Raw genomic sequence first — 25256 nt, 5'->3', positions numbered from 1 at the left:
GTTCATCAAACATCCCAGATCTTTGAAGTCTTTTATCATTTTTGATACAATTTCTTCGTATTTAGGACTCCTGTTGTTTCCTAAATAATTTGTCGCTACAGTTTTCTCAATCTTCTAGGCTGTTATCTCATCTCTCAGTACAAAAAGTAGATGGATAGATGAGTGGATGGGTGGGTTTTATAGGTGGTAAAGGTGGAGGAATAAATATGCGTATTCATGCATGAACGACTTGATAGAAAGATGTATGAATTCATTAGTGGGTGGGTGGATAAAAGGATGGATCCAGAACTTTGCAACACGAATTATGCCATGAAAATGGCGTTTTTAAGCATTTTGATCTATTTTCTGTTTTTGAATGAAATTGGACCAGCTTGTCTGACTCTATGATGATAAATTGGAATTAAACGAGTGAAAAATCATACGTCTAGTGAGCTGGTAGAATAATTAGAATTTTTATAACTTTCGTCGATCCTAAATGACGTTTCTTGTGAATTTTGACCCGTTTTTTGAATTTTCCCGAAAACAGACCCGCTGTGCCAAACCTGAAGGCAGATTCGGATTCAGCGGAAAAAATACATGGAAATACATGGGTCTGAATACCAGATCCGATCCTTGATTTTGTGGGTCTGTGTAATCATTTTTTTCCATATTCAACATTTTTATAAAAATATCCGGCAAGTAATCAACACAATTTTATTTAGGATATTTATGAAAAACAAATGCATTATTTATTTATTTTACTTTTTTAATTTCCGGGACAAAATATTTACTTTTTTTCATTCTTAATTTCACATTACAAAACAAATGCTATTATCTGTAAAAATTTAAAGTGGATTTATAAATTTTTTGTGTCCTTTTTCCTCCACTTCTCGAGGATGGTATGTGTAACTGCCCCTTCCGATATAAAAATTCCCTTTCATCGAATTAAAACCCGCTTTAAAATGTGACTCATTTAAAACTCCGCCGTGAAGTGTATTTACACAAAGGCACCCGCTCTAACCAAACCGTTTTTATACATTTTGTCACATAGAGGAATGTTAATTATCATGTGATATTTATAGCCGACCTTTTTTAGCAGTGCCTACAAAATACACTATGCGAAATGATATAGGCATTACCGATTTTAAATTTCAGATGATAAAACCTCATTGAATACCTTCTGCATCATCTAATAAATCGACGTTATAATCCATCATCTTAATATCAAATACCTACAATCTGCACAATTATTTTTAAGAATATCGCAAACGTAAAACTATTAGTTTTTTTTGCTGATTAACAACATAGGTCTAACTCATCAGACGTTGATTATAAAGATATCGAGTTCAAATAGTGTTTATAATATATAAGCAATTATGAAGTGTTCAAATTTGAGTTAACTTTTGTAATATAACGTCATTTATGTTTTTTGTACTAAAATGACTAATCTTTTGACAGCTGTGAAGTAGAAACATGGGAGTTAATAAATATGGAGAAGTATACGATTGAATAACACGTCTTTATTGTTAAAAAATATTTTAAATTTGGTGAAAATTATTCAGAAATTGGAAGAAAATGTACAAAATGTGGAAAAAGAAATTGTCCAACAAACAGCAGCATTCGAAATATTGTGAATAAANATACAAAACACTATTGGATATAGTTAAAACCTACATACATCAAAAAGTACCAAGTCAGAAAAAAGTATATTATTTTTTAACATATGTTTAACGGTTGTCACTGACAAATTGTGATACTGGAGGGGTAAATTATTAATAACATAAGAAGCTAAATACGAAAATGAATTTTTAAATTTTTCAGTTTTATGTGAAGGAATACACGCTTTGCTACTCAGTGATCTCAAATTTTTATTATGTGTTTCAGATCTCCATTTTATTTTATCACATAAATATGTAGGTTTGTTATTTTTTAAAATATTGAGTATAAAACTGGCAAAATGAATAAGTCTCCTCTCAGACATGTTCAACAAATTGAAGGAACGTAAATATGGAGTTATGTGATTTTAGTCTTTGATATTGTGAATAAATTCGAAGAAACTTGTTCACAAGAAATAATGCAGCTGTCAATAATAGTGTCACTGCAGAATCAAACACATCAATCCGTCATCGTTCGCAGTAATGAGGCATTAAACAAACCACTTTAGTCAATATTTTGCATAAGGATCTTCCCTTAAAGACTTACAAAATTCAGTTAACACAAAAATTATTACCAGCTGATCATAGATTGAGTCGTACATTTGTTAGTCTCAGGATAACCTTTGATGATAAACTTAGTTTTGACTACAGATTACCAACAGATGACCAAGTGAACGTGTAATTGTAGTTCAAGAGACAGAGCTATATCATTTTACTCTCTCGCTCTTAATGTAAAACCTACGTAGATGGCGCGGTATGTCACATAGCGGGAATTTTGAAATATTCTTTAAATCCTATTACCAGTATACAAGATTTTCTGCAAAATTTTATATAAAGTATCAGGTTGGAAATATCTCAACCTACACTTTATACAAAAATTTGCATAAAATCTTGTGCAGTAACATGTAAGCATGTTTTTTTCTTTATTATTTTTTTGTTTAGACATGGTAAAAATAATACACTGAGTTATATTATTATCAATATATTTAACTTTTATATGTAGCTAAAAGATTTTTTTTCAAAATGCATATCACAAAGTTGTATATGTGCAGATAATTTTTCCTGATATATCATACCAAGGGATTTTTGCCAGATTTTGGATCTAAAATATAATAGAATGAATTATTATATATACTGACATATTAGACATACCTAAATAAGATATAAATATAATAAGTACTACCTACTCTTTTATATATTAGTGGAATATATTTTTATTATGATTTGAGAGCTTTACGCTATAGTAAATAATTATCATATTTTTAATTTTTTTTTTTCGCATATTTAGTAACTTAAGTTTACTTGTATCATCAAGGAAAAATATACATATATGTATATTTGTCAAAATAAAAATTATGCATAATTCTCACTTCTCTGAGTTTCGTGGAAAACAGAATAATTTTTTCACGTCCTCTTCGGAATATCCACAAATAATACAATATAATGTCATTGTCACAAGTGTCAAAAAAAAATGGAAAACCAAAAGTTTCTCACGCTCAAACACACTTAAACATTAAATTAACAGTCAATACACTAATGGGCACTGAAAAAATACTATACAACACAAATATCAACGCTATATATAAACTACTTACTTACATACTTACCTGCAACCTATGCGTAGGTTATATAAAATGTGATCGTCATAATGTTAATAATATTATTTTCATTGCTATTTAACTAATTTCTGTAAACCATAGAAGTTTTACTGAACGTATCTTGAATTTATCAACTTCTCGTTTTCTTATCTGGCCATCTGTCGAATTTTATAAAATTCAAAAAATAGATCTCATCAATATTTTCCACCCAGCGCCACCTACCAAATTGTATCAGAAACATTATTATTTCCCAAACCCATTTCAAATTTCTTCTATACCGATAACGAGCACTAGCTCCGCCTACCTCTGTTTTACATTTAAATCGACAAAGAGAGAAGTATTGCGTTTAATAAGGTTCAGAGAAAGATAAAAAACAGAGACAACTTTTCCCTATCAACTCGGCTCTCTGGTTGGTAGGCTGTGGTTTTGACGAACACATTAACAATATATAAAGAGAGACATATAAAAATCTCGGCTTTGTTCTAAGAAACTCAAGACAGTTTTCTGAAACTTGTACTGCATCCTTTCTGTTCAACGCATTCGTTTTGCTGGAACTGGAATATGGATCACTGGTATGGTACCCCACCTATGCATTCCATGTTAAAAAATTAAGGGGCATGTTAAATACCTATGGTTCAAAATGGACAACATATTGTTTTGTGGTACCTCAAGGGGTACCACAAAACACTTTACTAAGTCGGTTCCATCTGAATGACTTAACCAAACGACGTAGATTTACTAGCTGCATTATATTTTCACGTTCCTCATTCGGACATCCGTTTTTAAGACCTTTTTATTTTCCCACCCTTAAAACTAATCTGTTGAAATTTTCACGTTTGTACGTAATGGATCTTAATTATCCGATGCAAAATTCTGTGGATATTTTTCATAATACTATTAAATGCATCAAACAAAAATTCTGTTATTTATACCTACTTGTGTACTTATATGTTTGCTTTTTCTCATATTCGGTTTCTTAGTTTTTAATATTATCTACAATTCATTTGTTTTATACATGCTTATACGTTTTTGTCTTTATTTGTGTTCATGTTATATTTAAGTGTATAAAAAAAAAATAACTAAATAATTTGGCTCTTGCAGTGAAAGAAATTGATGATTTTTTTAACAAAATCATCTTTACTGATGATGCCAATGATGATTTTGAAATTGGTGGATATGTAACAAAATTGTCGTATCTGGGGTGAAGAAAACTCACTGGTAATATTGCAACAACCCATGCATCCACAAATAGTAACTGTTTGGTGTGGTTTTTGGTATGGTTGAGTGATTGGTACATACTTCTTTGAAAATGAAGCTGGAAACGTTGTTACTGTGGATTTTGCTCGATATCGAACAAACCTTTTATTGGTTGAATTGTAGCGTATCAATGTGCAGAATATCGATCTTTTGAAACAGAAATTTGGTAATAAAATAATTTCTCGAAGACATGTTAATTGGCCACCAAGATCATACGATCTATCAGCATTAGACTTCTTTTTATGGGGTGTTTTGAAGAGCACAGCAACATCTGAAAGAAAACATAATTAAGCAAATCACTCAAAATAAACCACTATTATGTGAACACGCGATGGAAAATTTTGCTAAAAGATTAAAGGCTTGTTGAGGTGCAAGAAGTGGTCACTTATCTGACATTCTTAACCACATCATGTCTACTTTAATATTCAATAAAGATATCTATGTATTTCTAACCAATTATGTGTTTTATTAAAAAATTTAAAAATCTCAAATATGAACACCCCTTAAAAGTATGGTTGGTAGGAAGAATAACGCTGAGATTCTTCCTGTTTTTCCTTCGTGTCAGTTCTGCAGAGAGAGAGAGAGAGAGAAGTACTGTGGCTAATTACAGTTATATCCTGCGATGCTTCCCTATCGTGTTTAGTCATTTAACAGATGTGTTCTTTATAGTAAACCTGGAAGTCTCCTAGCCAATATTTCCCTTATTTATATTATATTTAAGAATATTTTACCACAACGTGAACTTTTCTTCCTAGTTGTGTCCACGGCAAATTTCATTCTCTCCTGCCATCTACCAGGAATCTGTCTTCTATATTTCATAATTACTGCTCTAGCATTTTCAATGCAATATCCATAAATAAAATGAATGTCGGCAAATTCTTCATTGGTATATTTAAAGGGAATTTTCGTATTTTTATATGTAAACAATACGTACAATGTGATAATGGTCTTGACAGTTACAACAATTACTTCCAAATTAATGACAACCGAATAAGTCGATCTACTACATCTACTATATGATTCAACTAAAATTATAATTATATGCACTAAATTTCACGCCATTTACTCAAAATCCTATCATAATTTTATGACAATTTTGCAAAATATAACGTTTCCTTTGAAATTGATCAGTGATTCGAAAAAGGCACAAAAAAACTTAGCCGTACAAATCCTGTTGCATGTAGGTCATTTTTTAAAGAAATTTATGTCGCGATAAGATGTAACCAATTTGGTTTCGTTATTACTTACTCTTTTTTTAGAAATCAGGAAAAAATGTAAAAAGAATAAATTCCGCACACTGTACCAAACGCTTCAAAATGTACTTTCGAAAGTTCACCATTTTTTTTCATTTGCTTCATTGCCTTTATGTCTCCGCTCCTGCACACAGCTTAATTTAATTTCTTTTAAAACTACATAGATTTATAGTCCATAACCGACAGCAACCGACAGTAGTAAAAAAGTAATATATTTTTTAATGCTAGGAATAATTATAAATATTTAAAATTATGTAAATACTTAAATTTAGTAACATGATTAAGAAAGCATTGTGACGTCACTTAGTGCGACGAGAACATAACCTGCTTTTAGACCGTCAGCCTACAATTCCCGTGCTGACGAGACGGAATCTAATCTAAAAAAAAACGAGCATGCTGGGAGCCTCGAAGCAAAGCGAATTTGTCCCTGTCATTCATCTTCTCGATTCTCGATCACAACTTTTTACTACAGTACTATGTATTAAAGGATACGTAGGTAATCTTGCGTTGGTAGTCCCTCCCTTTATTTTTAGTGGGTCAATTGCTGACTACTATTGGTGATTTTATTCATTCTTGCAATGAACAAAGCTAGCTTTTCCAAAAGGTTTTAGAAATTCACGCAAATTATTTATTAAACAGTAAAATGTGTCCCTAAATTTTTTCTAGCAGCTTAACTCTAGCCAGAAAGCTAGCCAACATATTCGACCTCTCCACTGGTACTTTATGACGGTGCGATATGAATTTTCCAGTTAGGGGGCGCCAGTGGTGTATCGCACAACTATTTCGCTTTTACAATTATGGCTGACCATTGTCGGAATCTCATAGATTACTGGACCCCTCGCTTGCGTATTTTATGGCGGTTTTAATTGTGATCCTCCAGCTACTTCGGGCTCTGGCAGTCCGTTCGAATGAGCGTCTTCGTCCAAAATGTAGGAGTATTTTACACAGGATCTCAAATAAGAATACATTAAATCAAAGAAGGCAATAGATTTTTAAAGACTGTGAAGCAGTAGCAATTCAATTACTTCAGTATAGGATAATTCGCTAGCCTTGTTACAAATTACATTAGAAACGCCCTGTATATATATTTTAATATTTTGAAAATAACGCGGAAAATTTCAAGGCACGCCCCTACCGTGATAAATTGCTACAATAGTTTCGAGAACAGAACATTATTGGCTTATTCATTTCTTTGAATTTTATCTCAACAAATACTGTACGGACTGTATACAGGGTGGTCCAGATTTGAATAGACAAACTTCGGGAAAGTACTAAACAACAAAAATTAACATCACTTTGCTCTATGAACATAGGCGCAGAAAGCCACCGTTTATGAGATACAGGGCGTTGAAATTATCAAAAATAATAAAAAAATTTAAATATTTGGAAAACTGCTTCATCAAATTTATCCAAATTTATTTGGTACACATTTTTTTTCGAATATTTCTCCTAGTTCTGTTTGCAGACAGTCCAAATTCAAAAACCAGTGGCGGAAAAACAAGGACGTCGTTTCCTTATTGAACTGAATTAATTGGTAATATGAATACATTTTATAACGGTCTGAAATATTGCAGATGAAAAAACATTATTTTATTTTTGTCGAAAAGTGAATGGTTTACGAGTTATGAGACATATTATCCAAGTAAATAAAGTGTTGAAATAGGGAAAATAAAACGAATTTGGGTGGTCCAGATTTTTAATAGACAAACTTCGAGAAAGTACTAAGCAACAAAAATTAACATCACTTTGCTCTATAAACATAGGCGCAGAAAGCCACCGTTTATGAGATACAGGGCGTTGAAATTATCGAAAATAATAATATTTCTTTAAATGTCTGGAAAACTGCTTCATCAAATTTATCCAAATTTGGTACACATTTTTTTTCAAATATTTCTCCTAGTTCTGTATGCAGACAGTCTAAATTCAAAAACCAGTGGCGGAGAAACAAGGACGTTGTTTCGTTATTTAGAGTAAAACTTCTACGCCACTGAATTAATTGGTAATATGAATACATTTTATAATGGTCTGAAATATTCCGGATGAAAAAATATTCTTTTATTTTTGTCGAAAAGTGAATGGTTTACGAGTTATGAGACATATTATCCAAGGAAATAAGGTTTTGAAATAGGGAAAATAAAACGAATTTGGGCGGTCCAGATTTTTAATAGACAGACAGATTTGGATATATTTGATAAAGCCGTTTTCCAGATATTTAAATAAATTGTTTTATTTTTGTTAATTTCAACGCCCAGTATCTCATAAATTTTCTGCGCCTATGTTCATAGAGCAAAATGATGTTAATTTTTGTTGTTTAATAGTTTCCCGAAGTTTGTCTATTAAAATCTGGACTACCCTGTATTAAACCATAGGTAGATACTAGAATTTGTACTTTTTTTTCTAGAAATTGTATCCAGTTTCTACTACCAAAATTTGTACAATCCGTACGATATTTGTTGAGGTAGAATTCAAAGAAAACAACCGAAGAAACAAGCAAAATACAATATACAATGCAAGTTACTACGGTGAACGTCTCGGGTGTCCAATGCGGTTAATTCCAAGAGAGTGACGCAGGAGTCTTCTTGGAATTCTTTCTCAACAAATATCGTACGGACTGTACAAACTTTGGTAGTAGAAACTGGATACAATTTCAAGAAAAAAATATACAAAATCTAGTATCTTAGGGATACCATTTTCTCACATTTGTCAGTAAGTTATGGCCCTCTTTTCATTTTATACTTAAATCTTTGTTTCAGTAAACGAAAAAGGATGAGCAACGTACAGATACAAATCCAGTAAAAATGTTATCATGTTCATCTTGATTCGTAATATTTTAATGCAGACAATATATTTACGAGGACACTTTACTACATTGCGTCGTAAAATAGCGAGATTTTACACCGCCAAGCGGACATTATATTTAACAAAGTGTCATATTAACTCCGGGACAACACGAGCAACAACTATTTTACTAGGTGTCTGAGGAGCCTGTCGCGTTTTATTGCCATCAACGGCGGTGCGGCACCATTCGGAAGATCGTAAAAATGCAGGGCAGCACCTGTCCATCGTTGGCGATAAGTTGCAGCCAGCGATATGCAGCTTTCGTTCCGAATCGAAAGGGTTCTTAAATTTTAATGATTCGGTGGTTATAAAGCGGAGGAAGCAGTCGATTTTATCGATAATAAATTCACGTTTAAGAATGCGAATGTTGTGCCGCGGAGTAGAATTGCATCGGTGGGGAAGGTGCATTCCAAATTCGGTATTGCGCGGTGCCTAAATTGTCACCTGCAATTTCGTGTTAATGCAAATGGCATCCTTTAAAAATTTAATTCCTCGCTTAAAACACGAAGTAGAACCGTTTCCATCAGTGAAATTCTTTACAAAATGATGTACGGTGTGTTGCTTTTATATTGGGAAAAATTAAGGGGCGATGTCTCGTTAAAAAGCAAAGCGATTTTCTATATCAATTTATTTCTACAAATATCTGCTACAGGAGTTACACCCCTCCTTTAAGGAGATGTGTTAATAGATATTTACACCTTTTATCAGTCAAGGACGATTTTGCGCCCGAGCGGAGCGAGGGCTGGCAATAAAGTCCGAGACTGGTAAATTATACTTAACTGCTGCGTGGTGTATAACATTTTATCTGCTCTTACAGTTCTTTATAGTTCATGTAATAAAGATTAGGTTTTATTTTTTGACGTTTCTTAATCAATTCATTTTGACATTATTCGAAATCTTGCAGAGTTACCTTGGNCCTTTTACCAATCAAGGACGATTTTGCGCCCGAGCGGAGCGAGGGCTGGCAATAAAGTCCGAGACTGGTAAATTATACTTAACTGCTGCGTGGTGTATAACATTTTATCTGCTCTTACAGTTCTTTATAGTTCATGTAATAAAGATTAGGTTTTATTTTTTGACATTTCTTAATCAATTCATTTTGACATTATTCGAAATCTTGCAGAGTTACCTTGGTTGTTTGGATTTTGTCGTTTCTAAGATGTTTATAGACATGAAAGTTAGCAATGTTGCTAATTTTGAATTTTGAATGAGCGTATAGAATTTTGATCTGATGAGTTATGCAAACTTACTTTGGACAACGTCAATTTCAAAAATTTCGATGACATTATTGTAGTTACAACTCCAGATTCTAAAAATGGTCACGTACGTTTACAATTACTTCTCGTCTGGTTTATGTTTCTCACCTAGAAATTTCCCAGAAATAATATCAAGATTAGATTGGAAATTATAACTGAAATTTCACACTTTTTTGTGCGCTATTAGGCACGTAGATGTTACAACCAACCAGTCGGCAAGAATACCCTTTCTATGATTCCTAATAAGATTGCGCAGTTTCTGAAACTAGAACATCCTGAAACATATACAGCCCATTCATTCCGAAGAACATCGGCAACGTTACTGGCTAATACAGGAGTTTATGTATTAGCAAACAAGAGACATGGTGGGTCGAAATCAGCCACAATTGCAGAAAGTTATGTTGCTGACATTTTAAGTAACAAAAATGAAATAGCCAGCAGGATTCTTTACAATGACACTTCAGCTCTAGGTTCTAGAAGTACGTCGCATCATGATGTTTTAATGAATCAGTCACATAATATTGAGCCTCCGGTGACTAAAATGGAGGGTCAAATCATTTTGAGAAAAATGTGACAATTAGTAAACGCGAGGGGAATAATTATCCAGATTTTATAAATGTTACTAAATGTAATAACTATACAATTACTATAAATATTCATTATAATAATTAACAAATGTAATGTTCATCAAATATTTCTATTTATTTGTTTATAAAATATGCATTTATAACTCGGTGTCGCTTTTTTTCCCTAGGGAGGTAAGTTACCTCAATTACCTCCCTCTGTCCATAACAACTTCCACTTCTACGGTAAAATCCACTTACCTCCTTAAAACAATGTATTCATAGTCTATTTACTGCTGTGGGAACAGATAAAATCCATTTTTTATTTTATTTTTCAAAGTTGGAAAAGCATAGAACCTAGCAATTTGGGATGTTGCTCTATCTTATCAAAAGCTTTCGTACATCGATATTTTTAATCATCTGCAACTCTTGAAATGAGTTGAAAATTGCAACCTTACTGGTTTTCCATTGTATCTCTTTTATTGAAAATATGCAGTTAAAAAAAATCCATTTAAAAACTTACAATTTTTCTGTTTTTTGCATTTTCCCCCCTAAAATCACGTTCCACGTTTTTTTTTGTAAAAAAAATTAAATAAGTTTTCCCTTTTATAATTTACTAAAAAGAAAATACATTTTCAAAAATTATTGAATATGCTTAACTTCGTTACAAGCTTCTATCCCGCGATGCGATTGGCGAACACATTTAAAAATGCATAATAAAATTATATAATCAAATTGTTTCAGATGTCCCTAGAGAAAGAAATCGAGTGCATTTAAGTCTGGTGACTGTGGAGGTTAAGGTCTTTCTCCATCCATCAGATGATTTGAAGATGCAGCATCCAAATACTGCCAAACTAACAAACTAAAAAGGGCTGGAGCACCATCGTACATAAACAGCATTTATTTGTGGTCTTAACAAAATAGGGACTTCTTGCAGTGTTTCCAAATCCTCTTCAAGACATTTGCGATAAATGTTTTCAATTTAATCTCTCGTGAAGAAAGAATGGGCCAAACACAAGCTCTCCAATAATTCCCATCCACACTCTAATTGTAAGCGATAGTGTTGATGAGATTTTTGGCAACGCATGTGTTCTAAGTCCATATGTGATTGTTATGAAAATTCAAGATGTCATCTCTAGAGGAGTTGACCTCATTAACTCTGTTTGCACAAATACTCTACTCTATATTTTTAAAAAATATATAGGGTTGGATAAGGTAGGAATAATATCTTCATGGAAGCCTTCGAAAACAAGACTCTTGAGCCATCAACTCTTAATTAAGTCAGTGTTCAGATATATGGGCGATATATTTATCATATGACCTCATGGACAAATAGACGAATTTCTGGACCGCATTGATGGTATCACTTCGAACATGAAGTTTCCTAGATTAGATGATTAATTAAAAAATTGTTCCGTCTAGTGGCGCTTTCTGCAAGTTTGACTGAAAAGTGACACTTCATAGATGTAACAATGTTACATCTCATCCAAATATATCCATATTTGTGTATGTTATATATGTGCACTTGTTAACATGAAACTAAACAGTTTCTAAGATGCACTCGAGTGGCACTTGAAAATGATAATTTTATCTATTTAAAGATGTGTTTTGCACTTAAAATGCAAAACTATAAAATGTATATTATTAATAGACTTAGTTTTATCAGTTGAACCCTTCCACTACATGTAATATAGATAAGCTAAATGCTGGCGCTGAGATTTAAGTGATGAGTTATGAACAATTTCGAATTTAGAACAATGTATTGCTTTTATGATTAATTATGAAGATAGTTAAAATGATAATAACATTTATTTCACAGGGTGTTAAAAAAGTGTAAAAAATTAAATTAAAAGTGAGAAAAATATTCGAAAAATATGCCCGAGATACTGAGTGTTTTGTCAAATATAATCGATCCTATTGCACAACTTTTTTCTATTCGCTGTTGTACAACTTGCAAGTTCTCAAACAGTTTTGCATACACCTTACTTTTAATATAACATCTTATAAAGAAGTGCAACATATTCAAGTCTGACTGTCCAGGTGGCCCTAGAAAGCTTTGTTAATGTCCGACTTCAACAATGTGATTTGCCTGGTCATTTTTTTAGGACTCTTGAAGTGTCTTGATGTTTTGGATTTTTTTAAGAACCTTGATTTCAGGCTAATGAACCTCGTCATTATTGACCACACCCCTAGTTATTCCTGGACTATTTGGACGTTAGGTTAATGATGCAGATCTGAGCCTTGCTTCACAAAAGTTTTTAACAACGTTTTGAATAGTAAAAATGTGTCAATTTGTTTTAATATATAGCAATATATGCATAAATTTAAAATAGGTGACTGATATATAATGCAATTAGCTTAAGAAGGTACTAAGTACTAGCCAGAAACGTTATCGTCTGCTGCGGCCGCAAGAGTGGATTGAAGCTTAGTGGACAACTTTGGATTCGAAAGATGCGTGAAAATTTCGATTTCCGGTCAGAGCCATCTAAGTGTTTTTTGAAATAGGCNTTGAAAATGATAGTTTTATCTATTCAAAGATGTGTTTTGCACTTAAAATGCAAAACTATAAAATATATATTATTAATAGACTTAGTTTTATCAGTTGAACCCTTCCACTATATGTAATATAGATAAGTTAAATGCTGGCGCTGAGATTTAAGTGATGAGTCAGGCTAATGAACCTCGTTATTATTGACGACCACAACCCTAGTTATTCCTGGACTATTTGAACCTTAGATTGATTATGCAGATCTGAGCCTTGCTTCACAAAAGTTTTTAACAACGTTTTGAATAGTAAAAATGTGTCAATTTGTTTTAATTTATAGCAATATATGCATAAATTTCCGTGAAAAGATGCGTGAAAATTTCGATTTCCGGTCAGAGCCATCTAAGTGTTTTTTGAAATAGGCACCATGCTCTGAGACCCTCCAGTGCACCAAGTTTTACACACTAATGTCACTAATAGTGTATAGTGTGTTATCTCAGTTTAGCAATTATTTTGAAGGTGAAATCGTCTGCTAATATTGTTATAACAGTAAATAAAAAATGCATAAAATATTTGCTTTTGATGGTAATGTGAGAAAGTTGGTGTTTTTTAAAATCTATATTTATATGAAACTTCAGCAATGGACATCAAAAAAACACACCGACATGTTAATTAAACGCAGAAAAAGTGTGGACGTCGCAGCTCCAGCCGCGCGTTAACATTCTTTAAATACACATTACGGAAAAAGCCACTCAGATATTTATGAACGCTTTAAAACCTTTTCATTAACGAAATAAATTTCCCATCGCCCGTTTTACATATTTTATATATAATCTTTGAAGAGCCAGTAGGCGGAGTACCGAGCCTTTGTCGTTATTTTAAATTCTCTTTTATTCGGAGGAGTTTGTTCCGAAAAGTGACTCATTTAAAAGTTTGCTGAAAGCAGATATATTTACACAAAGGGATACCTAAAACGATTTTTAAATATTTCCCGTCGGATAATGGATACATGGATTTTTAATAACCGCTGATAAGTGAACCGGGAAACTTTTAGATTAAAGTCGATGCGAAATTTTTATCATGCATTAACTGGTGTTTGCCTTCGCCCGTTAAAAATGTGTGTTAATTAACCGTCCACATACCAAATACAGGGTGTTCCAATTAAAACTGCCCACCTGTTGTACTGCTCAAAATATTTGAGAGTATTTTGCATATTTATCGCCTAAATTTTTCGCTAAAATCAAATTGCCATAGGTATATGGCTGGATTTAAAAAAATATACAGGGTGTCTCATAATTAGCTGCCAACCCTGAACAGGCCGATTCTATGATCAAAACTAAGTAAAAAAGTTCATATGAACATGGGTCCGGAAATGCTAAAAGCTAAATTTTGATGTGCAAGTTGATGAACTAATCCATTTATTTCCACAAGGTCCATTGGGGTGGGTACGGGGGGGCCATTGGTACTTTGCGTGTGTAACTTTTTCATCTTTGACTTTTTAACAAATTGGACAGCAAATTCCGTTTTCCCGAACTGTTTTACGTTAAAAGGGTACTCTTGTTTCAAATCGCTAACTTTAACGGTTTCTGAGAAAATCGCTTTTGAATTAATCCCACTTTGGTCAATTTCATAGTAATTTAAACAAAAAAAAATTTTTTGTTTAAATTACTATGAAATTGACCAAAGTGGGATTAATTCAAGAGCGATTTTCTCATGTTCATATGAACTTTTTTACTTAGTTTTGATCATAGAGTCGGCCTGTTCAGGGTTGGCAGCTAATTATGAGACACCCTGTATATTTTGCGGTTAAAAAATCGACTTATTGATTTTGAAAAAATTCCACAAAAATAAAATAGTCCTAGTTTACGTCGATTTTTGAAAAGACACCCGGTATCTATACAACACATTAGATTAATTGTACCTAAAATTTGGTGTCCAATAGTGATGGATTGTTCTACGCTTTAGTAAATATTTAGGAGTACGAAGAAATACAGGATGTAAGACAATATGTAGCTCAAAAACAATAAATCCAAGGGCAAATGTCACTTTTGACAGATTGTATATTACACCTTGTATAATAAATATAAAAACTAAAGAACTTTTAAAGAGTTTTCAAAGTATTGTAGATTATTGAACTAACAAAAGTACACAAACTCACATGTGGCTGCAAATGATGTTAATGTAGATTTAAATAAGATTGCTGAAGTATCAGAATGTCATGGTTTAGTCTTAAATGAAACAAAATCCCAGTTAATATTTGATAGTCAGGAACTGCATAACAATAATAATTTCAAAACTAAAATAAATGGGGTTGACTGTAGTGATTGTCTTATTAGCAGTAGTGATGGTCTTATTACTTATTCTTTGTATGTAAGATTTATTTATTTTGATCAGATCAGCTCTGGGTCTGTGGTAGCTAAGGAAAATTACGTCTTAAACCTAAATTGACTTTTATAATGTTCTTTCCATAAGTATGGATAATTGAACCGTTAGCAGCATTAAGAAAAGAGTTTTTATCTCGTTTATAAATTTTAAAAACATCTTTAGGAACTACAGAAATATCGGCTCCAGTGTCGATTAAAAATTCAAGCTTATTATGATTATCAAAAATGAAAAGGCGACGTGTTGACTTCTCCACACTGTTAGTCGCCGGAGCAATGTGATTTATTCGTTTTTTTGTATGTGGAGCTAAGGCGTCATACAGTAAACACCATGATCCCTGACATTTTCTAACGTCTTTTTTGAATTTTTGGTGGAAATAAAATCATTTGAATTTGACTTATGAAATCTACTAAGTATTTACCTACTGCGAGATCTATTCCTAAATTTGCATGAATTACAAGTACATATATGTGTTGGCTGTTGAGACCTTATTAAATGAAGAAAATTGATTTTGTAAAGCTGAGACTTGATTTTCTAATATTGACTGTTTTTGTGACAATGTTTGTAAAATATTCTGACAGTTGATTGAAAAATCAATAAATGCTGAAATTAACTGATTATCTGTTTTATGGACAACCTTATCTGACCCCGGTCTTGAAGTTATTGTAGATACATTGTTAAAATTGTGATTATAATTTGGTAACTGACAACTTTCCCAAATTTTGTCGGCTAAATCTACAATTTCATTGACACTTTCCTTACCCGATGCTGTAATTGCAACTAAAACTGGTTTCGGTAAATGCCTTTTCCACAGTTTTAATAGAAGATCTTGGCTGACCTCTTGTGAAACCTCCTACAACGTTCATCATGTCTCTGAAAAACTCTGATGGTTTCCTATCGCCCATTTCTGATCCACTGAGAAGTTCATCTAAACGTTTTTCTTCACTCGATGTTAATCTGTTAATAATTATATCTTTAATGGTTTGATATAAATTTTGATGTGGTGGCTTAGCTATAATATCATATACATTAGTTACTACTTCTAATGGTAAACTGGATATTACATAATTGAATTTTGTTTTGTCTTCTGTAATTTTTTGTAAATTTAATTGTACCTCGATTTGCGCAAACCAAATTTCTGGCTTTGAAATCCAAAATGGTGGCAATTTGAAAGAAAATATTTGATTACTATTGTCAATGTCATTGTCATTTTCATTAGTATTCGGAATTGAACTTGAAGTGGATGAGGCCTCAATAGTTATTTACGTAACAATTCCGGAAAATACTGTTTTTTTGGACGAGTTGACAAAATTCTAAGTAAATTCTAAATACTAAAATTTCCTGGAAGTCTGCGAGTTCAAAAAAACTGTTTTCGGACGTGTTGCGTACACTATTTTTTCGGNATTGATTGTTTTTGTGACAATGTTTGTAAAATATTCTGACAGTTGATTGAAAAATCAATAAATGCTGAAATTAACTGATTATCTGTTTTATGGACAACCTTATCTGACCCCGGTCTTGAAGTTATTGTAGATACATTGTTAAAATTGTGATTATAATTTGGTAACTGATAACTTTCCCAAATTTTGTCGGCTAAATCTACAATTTCATTGACACTTTCCTTACCCGATGCTGTAATTGCAACTAAAACTGGTTTCGGTAAACGCCTTTTCCACAGTTTTAATAGAAGATCTTGGCTGACGACTTGTGAAACCTCCTACAACGTTCATCATGTCTCTGAAAAACTCTGATGGCTTCCTATCGCCCATTTCTGATCCACTGAGAAGTTCATCTAAACGTTTTTCTTCATCGATGTTAATCTGTTAATAATTTATATCTTTAATGGTTTAATATAAATTTTGATGTGGTGGCTTAGCTATAATATCATATACATTAGTTACTACTTCTAACGGTAAACTGGATATTACATAATTGAATTTTGTTTTGTCGGCTGTCATTTTTTGTAAATTGAATTGTACCTCGATTTGCGTAAACCAAATTTCTGGCTTTGAAATCCAAAATGGTGGCAATTTGAAAGAAAATATTTGATTACTATTGTCAATGTCATTGTCATGTTCAATAGTATTATTCGGAATTGAACTTGAAGTGGATGAGGCCTCAATAGTTATTTACGTAACAAGTCCGGAAAATACTGTTTTTTTGGACGAGTTGACAAAATTCTAAGTAAATTCTAAATTCTAAAATTTCCTGGAAGTCTCCGAGTTCAAAAAAACTGTTTTCGGACGTGTTGCGTACACTATTTTTTCGGCAACCATGTAGAATAACAAATTAATGAGACACATTTCTTTATTATATTTTTTTGTAGAACAAAATTTCGAACATTTTAATTCTTATTTGTATTAAATATTGAAATTCGAACAGAAGATAGGTACTAACAGAAACATTCTAATTCTTATTTATATTAAGATTTATAGTAAAATTTGAGCAATTGCTAATATTGAAAGGGTTTAATTTGTTTGAAATGCTTGGTATATTTAAATGCCTTTTGTAGTCAGAACAAGAAGGTAAAGTTTCCGTTTCATATTGATTGTTTTCATCTGATAATTTTTGAATGGTCTTGGCAATTTTAATTTTGTTTGTTAGTGAATTGTCTATATATCCTTCAGCGACATTGGTAGACTTCCAGCCACCGTGTCTCTTCAAATTTGTGATGTTTCCACCATTATCAGCAAATATCGTCGCTGAAGTTCGACGCATGCTATGGCCTGTGTAATTTTTAGGATTGGGTAAATTTAAAAATTCTGCAATTCTTAATCCGAGATTCCCAAAACTGTGGATACCAACGGGCTGAATCGAACATTTTCCTTTTTTGTAATTCACGAATAATCTGTTATGTGGAGTATGGGATGGCCGTAAAGATAAATATTGCCTATACAACAGCAGGTTTTCTTGCCCAATTACAACAAAATTTCTCTCAATATGTGTTTTAGAATCTGGTATTTTCACGAGCAACATATCTTCTTTGTCGTTTATTAGATCAATTGACATTTTTGTTAGTTCTTCCCGTCTACACGCACCGGCTAACCCAATAATTGTTGCTACCTGAAAATGAAGCAAATTAAGTTGATACTTTTATATCCTACAATCGTAATATTTTGTTAAAATTACCTTTAGCATTANTTTCTTTTTTACAAGTAAGATGGGACTGCTATATGGTGAAGTTGTAGGTTCAATTATACCCTTTTCCAACAAGTCTTTCACGATTCCCTGTACTATTTCACGCTCGTAAAGCGATAAACGGTAGGGTTTGTAACTGACCGGTATTGGTGAAGTAAGCTGTATATGCATTTCGATATTTACGTTACTTAAAAGTGAAACATTTTTGCCATAACATTCGGGATATAAATTGAGAATTTGACGCACTCCATCATCTAATTCGCTGTTATTGGTTGCACTACAAGTCAGTCCTCGTGCCAGGCAAGTGTTTTCAGGAATGTTTATTGTTTGCAGACATAAATTCATAATTTTTAGGAGCCCTTCTCCATTCTGTAATCGCGTAATCTTAGAAGGAACTATTATAGTTGATCCATTTCGGCATTGTTCTGAATGACGTGTTTGTATTTCGACATGAACCATCTCTGTTTTTATAGGAACAATATTAACACCCGGCTGAATGAAAATACGCTGCTGTGCAATTAATTTTTTTTTAATTAATTTCAGTGTATTATTTGTATCCGCCTCAAAATGTAAATTATGAAATATATTGCGCTCTGTTAATGTCAACATCTCGGGAGTTTTATAAACAAAGACGTTGTCGTCCTCAGTAACTGGCTGACCTATTAATACATCGGTTTTTTGTAACGTATTAGACACAACAAAGAAATTCGTAACTAATTTAATATAATCTATCTCAATTTCGACGGATACAGTGCCAAATGGTTTAACTGTAGCACCACCGTAACCTATGATAACACTGTTACTGTCATTAGTTTTTATTTCAAGTCCCAATTTATAAACAGCACTTAATTTTATAGTGTTACAACTACTGCCAAAGTCTACGTAACCGGAAAGTTTTTCNTTCGTAAGGCACATTTTCAAACTCACTATCGCTGTTGCTTTCCATAGTTTATTGCGACAATTGCGACCAAAAACCATGCAAACTTTCGAAAATTAAAATGTCAACTAATTTGACTTCAGATAGCTGTCAGTCGTTTCGTTGCTATGGTAATGTTCAACTGCATTTATCAAAATCATACCTTCCAAGATTTTCATATTCACAATGACAACAACGATGTGATTCTTCCCGGCCTAGTCCGGAAAGTGCGTACTTCCCGGACTAAGCCGAAAAAATGCTACTTTCTCAAAGAAAAAGCGTCCGGGAAGTAGCCACTTCCCGGACGGTTGCCGAAAAAATGATTTTATGTTTTATTTTTCTGTTAATACAAAATCTTGTTTTTTTGTCAATAATTTTCCTTAGCTACCACAGACCCTAGCTGATCTGATAAAAGTAAATAAATCTCACATGCAAAGATAAGTAGTAAGACCATCGCTACAGCTAATACGACAATCACTACAGGTTGACCTAATCTCCACGACATGTGTAAAAAATCTAGGAGTGTGTCGATTCTCGTCTAAGGTATGTGGCACATTTATTACAGAAATGTTATTATAAACTCAAAATTCTCTAAATTAAATTTAAACTCACCTACACATTCATTCTTTCAACTCTAGCTAGCATACTGCGATACTCTGAACTGGCCAGCGCTTACTGTCAAAGACAAAAACAGCCTCCAGAAATTACAAAATGCTTGTTTAAAATTCTGTTGCGGTATTCGAAAGTATGATCATGTTATACCACTTTTTGATTCTTCTAATTGGTTAAAACTGGAGGAGCGATTTATTGTACATTTGGATAATTTAATATACAAGGTTAGGTATCACTTGGGAACAACTTTACTATTTTCGTGATAAACTAATTCGTGGTACAAGCATGCATCTTAGAATTACTCGTCACTGTAACAAATTGGTCATGCCAAGACACTGTTCTNGAGGAGCGATTTATTGTACATTTGGATAATTTAATATACAAGGTTAGGTATCACTTGGGAACAACTTTACTATTTTCGTGATAAACTAATTCGTGGTACAAGCATGCATCTTAGAATTACTCGTCACTGTAACAAATTGGTCATGCCAAGACACTGTTCTGCAATATTTCAACGCTCTTTCAGTTACAATGCTGTAAAACTTTGAAATCCTTTACCTGTAAATGTTACCTCTTGCTCCACTGTGACTAGTTTTAAAACTGCAATTAAGAAACACATTGTTACACTTAGAATATAGTAGTGTTTATTTACTCTGTGTATATTTTTTTTGTTTAAAGCTGGCGGTTATAATGAGTAGCTCTGCTAGATCTCGCCATATGATTATGTTCAATAATTTGTTTATATGAAAATAAAGGCATATTATTCTTATTATTATAACTAAGAATATTATGCAACTTTATTACTCTGTACCTCAAAATTGAAGCTTTCGCCTTGTTTATATGAATTTTGCTTTCTACTTTTAGTCAAATAATTATCTACAAATTTGCTCTGGCACTGGTTTAGACAAAATTATTCAACAAGACTGTCTACACTTTTGTATAGTATTTTTTTACAAATAATATCTTACTTTTTTTAATATCTATAGAAAGATCAATCACATCAAAATTAATCGGAGCTCATACACTTTCTGCACCGCCGTATATCAAAGGGCTTCATTAAAAATCATAATAGGAACCTCCTTTCAGAGCCTTTTTTCAATTTAATTTAAACGATCGCTCGCCTTCGCCAAATTAAAAACATACAGGAGCACATTTGTAATAAATTCCTAAATAAAAACAACTCGGGCGGCAGCGATGAATTAATTTTAATTCTAATTCCAGTAAGTCTCTTATGTTTCCGTTTTTTTCGCGGAGCTCCTTTTGTGCGACGGGAGGTGGGACAAAGTAAATCATAATACAAATCATTTTTAATCTTGGGCAAAAGCAAACAGACCTTAATAAGTTTAGGGCGCACTTAGCAATATCGCCTTAAATAATAAAAAATAATTAATTTTATATACTGCCTCCCTGTTTTCCGCCCTCGCTTGTTTTCTTTGCCTTATAAATTCGAAAATCCACGGCAGAGGCACGTAAATTCAGTACGCATGGATTTGGAATTAAATTTATTAAAATTCTCCTTTGTTTTTCTTCTGTTTCATGTATGGATATTACTCTCACAAGATTTATTAATTTTACCTTGAATAAATTGATATTAACTTGACTCAATAAAGTTGGATATACTCATCTGAATGTACTAAATAAAAATTACTGTAAACAAAAATACTGACAGTGCCAATAATATATGTTTAATTTTATACTTATGTGAAAAGCACAAATGATGAGAAATATAATATGAGAAACTGAAGAGATAGGACACAGATATAAAAATTTGCAAGGCAAGTTTCCAATACCATTAAGAAATTCCGTTGTGGAGAAAGTCCACCACAAAGAATTTGTGGAAAATCCTGAGACAGAGGTTCTAAACAACTAAAATATGTCTTGGTCATCAGATCTAGTATCTCTTTCTGCTCTGTAGTATGGTGATATAAGCTAAACATGGTGTCATTAACTGAAGCAAGCATCGACTGCTCTGGAGAACTAACACCATGAGGTATAGCAGATTGGAGAAGAATATAGAAAACCACGGTTACGCCCAAGTAAGTTGACTATAAACTGACCTTCATTTTCCTTCCGGGAAAAATGAATCTGACCGGACTTGTGTCGACTTCTTGAAGGCAGATAGCTGTTAGAACACCTGGCTTTAAAACTTCAAAGGGAGTTGGAACCGGAACAGTTTGTTGACAACCCTCTGGTACTTGTTTCACTATTTTTCAAGCGGAAATTAAAAAAAAATCAAAAAAAATTAAAGGATAGCCAAGCATCTCCCAAGGCACTTTGACATTACCGATGTAACTCAAGAAATTGTCAGGAAGTTCTGATCACTCTTGCCTAGATACTTGGTTATTAATTCCCATAATTTCAAATTTCATCGGACCAAAACCAACTACTACCAATAAAGCTTTCCCAACAAGGATTGATTTGAATGTTGGCAAGAATTGCTAAGATAAGCTCAATGGGAGGTGTTTATAATAAACCCATAGAAAAAGTGGGCTAAAAAGTTTCTGTAGTTAAACAAGTTTTAACTATGAACTGAAAGGGGTATAGTAAAAACTTCCAAATCTACCAGTATACTTGTAATAAGTGCATATGATAAGATTATTTGTGCAATAATTTATATTTAGACGAACTATGTAGCGGAATCTAGAAAAATACGTTGCTAATTGCCACTTAAACAACATTTCATAAAATATAATAAAAGCAATAGAACTAACACAAAAGTTTTGTGTTAGTCACAAATAATGTAGTGATAAAGTTTCCTTGAGCTATGCTGTTCATAAGAGATCTTGCTTCTTTTGCAGTGTCTCTATCTGCCCATTCTGCAATTTCAGAAAGTGCATCAACCACGTATAGGTAAATTTCTTTGAAATCACTAATGGACTCAAATCTCTCGATCCACCGTGTAGCGCACATTCCTTTCAAAGTTTTTGTCTTAGGTGTTGTTTCTGCCTCTGCCAGAACCCTATTTAAAACATCTTTGCGTTTTGGATATATAAAAAAATTATGGGCTTGTCCAACTGTACCTAAACAATTGCGTATTTCGGACACCTCGCTGGCTTTTGAAACTGCCAAATTAAGGCTATGAGCAGCGCAATGTACATATAATGCAGTTGGATATTCGCGCTTTATATGAGTTTGAACCCCATTAAATTTACCAGACATGGCAGCTGCTCCATCATACTCTTGCCCTTTTAGGTATTTGGTATCGATACCCCATTTGCGCAGATTGTCCATGATAATTGCTGCCAAGCCACTTCCTGTAAGGTCTGCTGTTTGGACAAATTGTAAAAAGTGTTCCTTAATTTTGATTGAAGTCATGTCAACATATCTAACACATAGTGAGACTTGTTCCACTCCTGAAATATCTGCCGTCTCATCGGCTAAGACAGAGAAACATTTCGAGGTATTTACTTCAGAAACGACCTTCTCAAGGATCAATGAGTTGCAAGAATTGATAATTTCGTTTTGAATAGAAGGACTAATGTACTTATTTCTTTCGCCTGGTCCTTCTAAAGCAGCTTTCAGGATTTCATCCCCTTTAGCTCGGTATCTTAGTATTGCGCGAAAGTTACCCTCACCTTTGTCACCGTCATCTGTTGTGATTTTTCCAGAATCTCTATGACCTCGTAATGCAATTTCTTGTATACCGCAAAGAATTACAGCTTCAATTATAGGAATTATTTTCTGTCTGTTTTTAAGTATTTTCGCTGTTCTATCTGCAGATAGTTTATTTTCAATGGAAAGAAGATTATTTCTATCAACTTTAAGAAAATTATCAGCGTCACTAAGTGATCTTAAATGATATTGGGCAAGTGAATGCTTTTCAAAAACCCCAATAGCTTTTTTCCAATTATCAAACTTATTCTTTGTCAACGCACCTAAACTTTGGGCATTTACTCCTGCCCCAGCTTTGGAAAATACAACACAATATTTGCAGTAACACCCGTTCTCAATTTCAGAATAAGCTAACCAATTCCATTTGCTAAGCCAAGTGTGCTGAAATTTTAGTTTTTTCTTATTAGGTCCTGAGAGTATTACAGGAAATACATAAGTTGCACTTGGAATCCAAACATTATTTAAAACATTAATTTTTTCGGCGTGAGACAGCACTCTATTGCAAAATCGACTAATATCGTTAATGGGGCCTGTGTCTGCAAGTTTGTGTGGTAGTTGTGGATGTACATATTGTGTATCCATCTTATTTTCAGGCACAGAAATACTTGAAGATGACAACAGAACGGTATTCTGAATAGGTCTATTAAAGTTCGAACATGATGGCATTATTTGTTGTCTTGGCGAAGACGACTGACTTTCATGGGTAGCAAGGTCCGTCTGTATTTCTGCATCTGATTGCTCAGAATTTGTTAGGGATTTCAAAAAATAATCGAGTGTTTGTAATGTCTTGCGTTTTGACATTCTCGCAAATCTAAAAAAAAGTCCGAAATTAATATCCTAAAGGGTAAGTACATTTTATAGCTATAGGTAATACTTGAATGTAGCTCAAAAACTAAAATAATAATAAGCCGACACCTTGGATAAAATAAAAACAAATAGGCTTACCTATTTTATGTATTATTGTTATCCAATAAAAACTCACAGATTACTGAATTTTAAAGTATTTAGACTAAAATCACTGTAACTGCATCAAAACACCAACACACATTAAATTTACATCTGGCGTTCGGCCCCGTCTAGATGGAGCCGGCTGGTCAGCCGGTCAGCTTAGCAAGTGCCGACCTGTCGTTTAAGTAAATTTGCGAGGGTGGGGTGGGATACCTACGCAATAAACCGCATCTAGCCAGGCTACCATGCTGCACCAATTTGCCATATCTTCGCAAAGGTCACAAAATATTCCTGTCAAAGGAATATTTATACGGCAATAAAACAAGGCTGTCATGATGCCGCGTGCAAATGTGCCCTTTGGTGTACGACCACGGGCTTCTCTGGGGGGGGGTCCAGACCCCTGGACCCCCCCCGTATCTACGCCACTGCACAAAACAATAGGTATTTAGATTTATTACACAACCCCACAAAAAATATATCGTTTTCTTTTGTTTACAAAGTAGAGTATTCTACAAGTTTTATTGCATTCTCAATCTTCTAGGCTGTTATCTCATCTCTCAGCACAAAAAGTAGATGGATAGATGGGTGGATGGGTGGGTATAGGGTAATAAGTGGGTGGGTGGATAAAAAGATGGATCCAGAACTCTGCAACACGAATTATGCCATGAAAATGGCGTTTTTGATCTATTTTCTGTTTTTGAATGAAATTGGACCAGCTTGTCTAACTCTATGATGATAAATTGGAATTAAACGAGTGAAAAATC

The 25256-nt window shown here is 33.3% G+C and overlaps 1 protein-coding gene and 1 long non-coding RNA gene across 2 annotated transcripts; both read right to left on the bottom strand.

Annotated features, from left to right (window-relative positions):
* Nucleotides 1-2697: 2697 nt before the first annotated feature.
* LOC108904445 lies at nt 2698-3365 on the bottom strand. The gene is made up of 2 exons (XR_001964233.2): nt 3242-3365; nt 2698-2736 (listed from the first exon to the last, which is right to left on the bottom strand). It is a non-coding gene; the product is annotated as an uncharacterized LOC108904445 (long non-coding RNA).
* A 19273-nt stretch (nt 3366-22638) lies between these two features.
* LOC111692252 (zinc finger MYM-type protein 1-like) lies at nt 22639-24345 on the bottom strand. Its single transcript, XM_023456159.1, has one exon. The coding sequence runs from the start codon at nt 24343-24345 to the stop codon at nt 22639-22641; it is 1707 nt and encodes a 568-aa protein (XP_023311927.1).
* Nucleotides 24346-25256: the final 911 nt, after the last annotated feature.

Source organism: Anoplophora glabripennis, unplaced genomic scaffold, assembly GCF_000390285.2.
Source record: "Anoplophora glabripennis isolate ALB-LARVAE unplaced genomic scaffold, Agla_2.0 scaffold133, whole genome shotgun sequence".
NCBI classification, from domain to species: Eukaryota; Metazoa; Arthropoda; class Insecta; order Coleoptera; family Cerambycidae; genus Anoplophora; species Anoplophora glabripennis.
The sequence above is the reverse complement of the archived record's forward strand: the minus strand, read 5'-3'. Positions and strand labels throughout refer to the sequence as shown.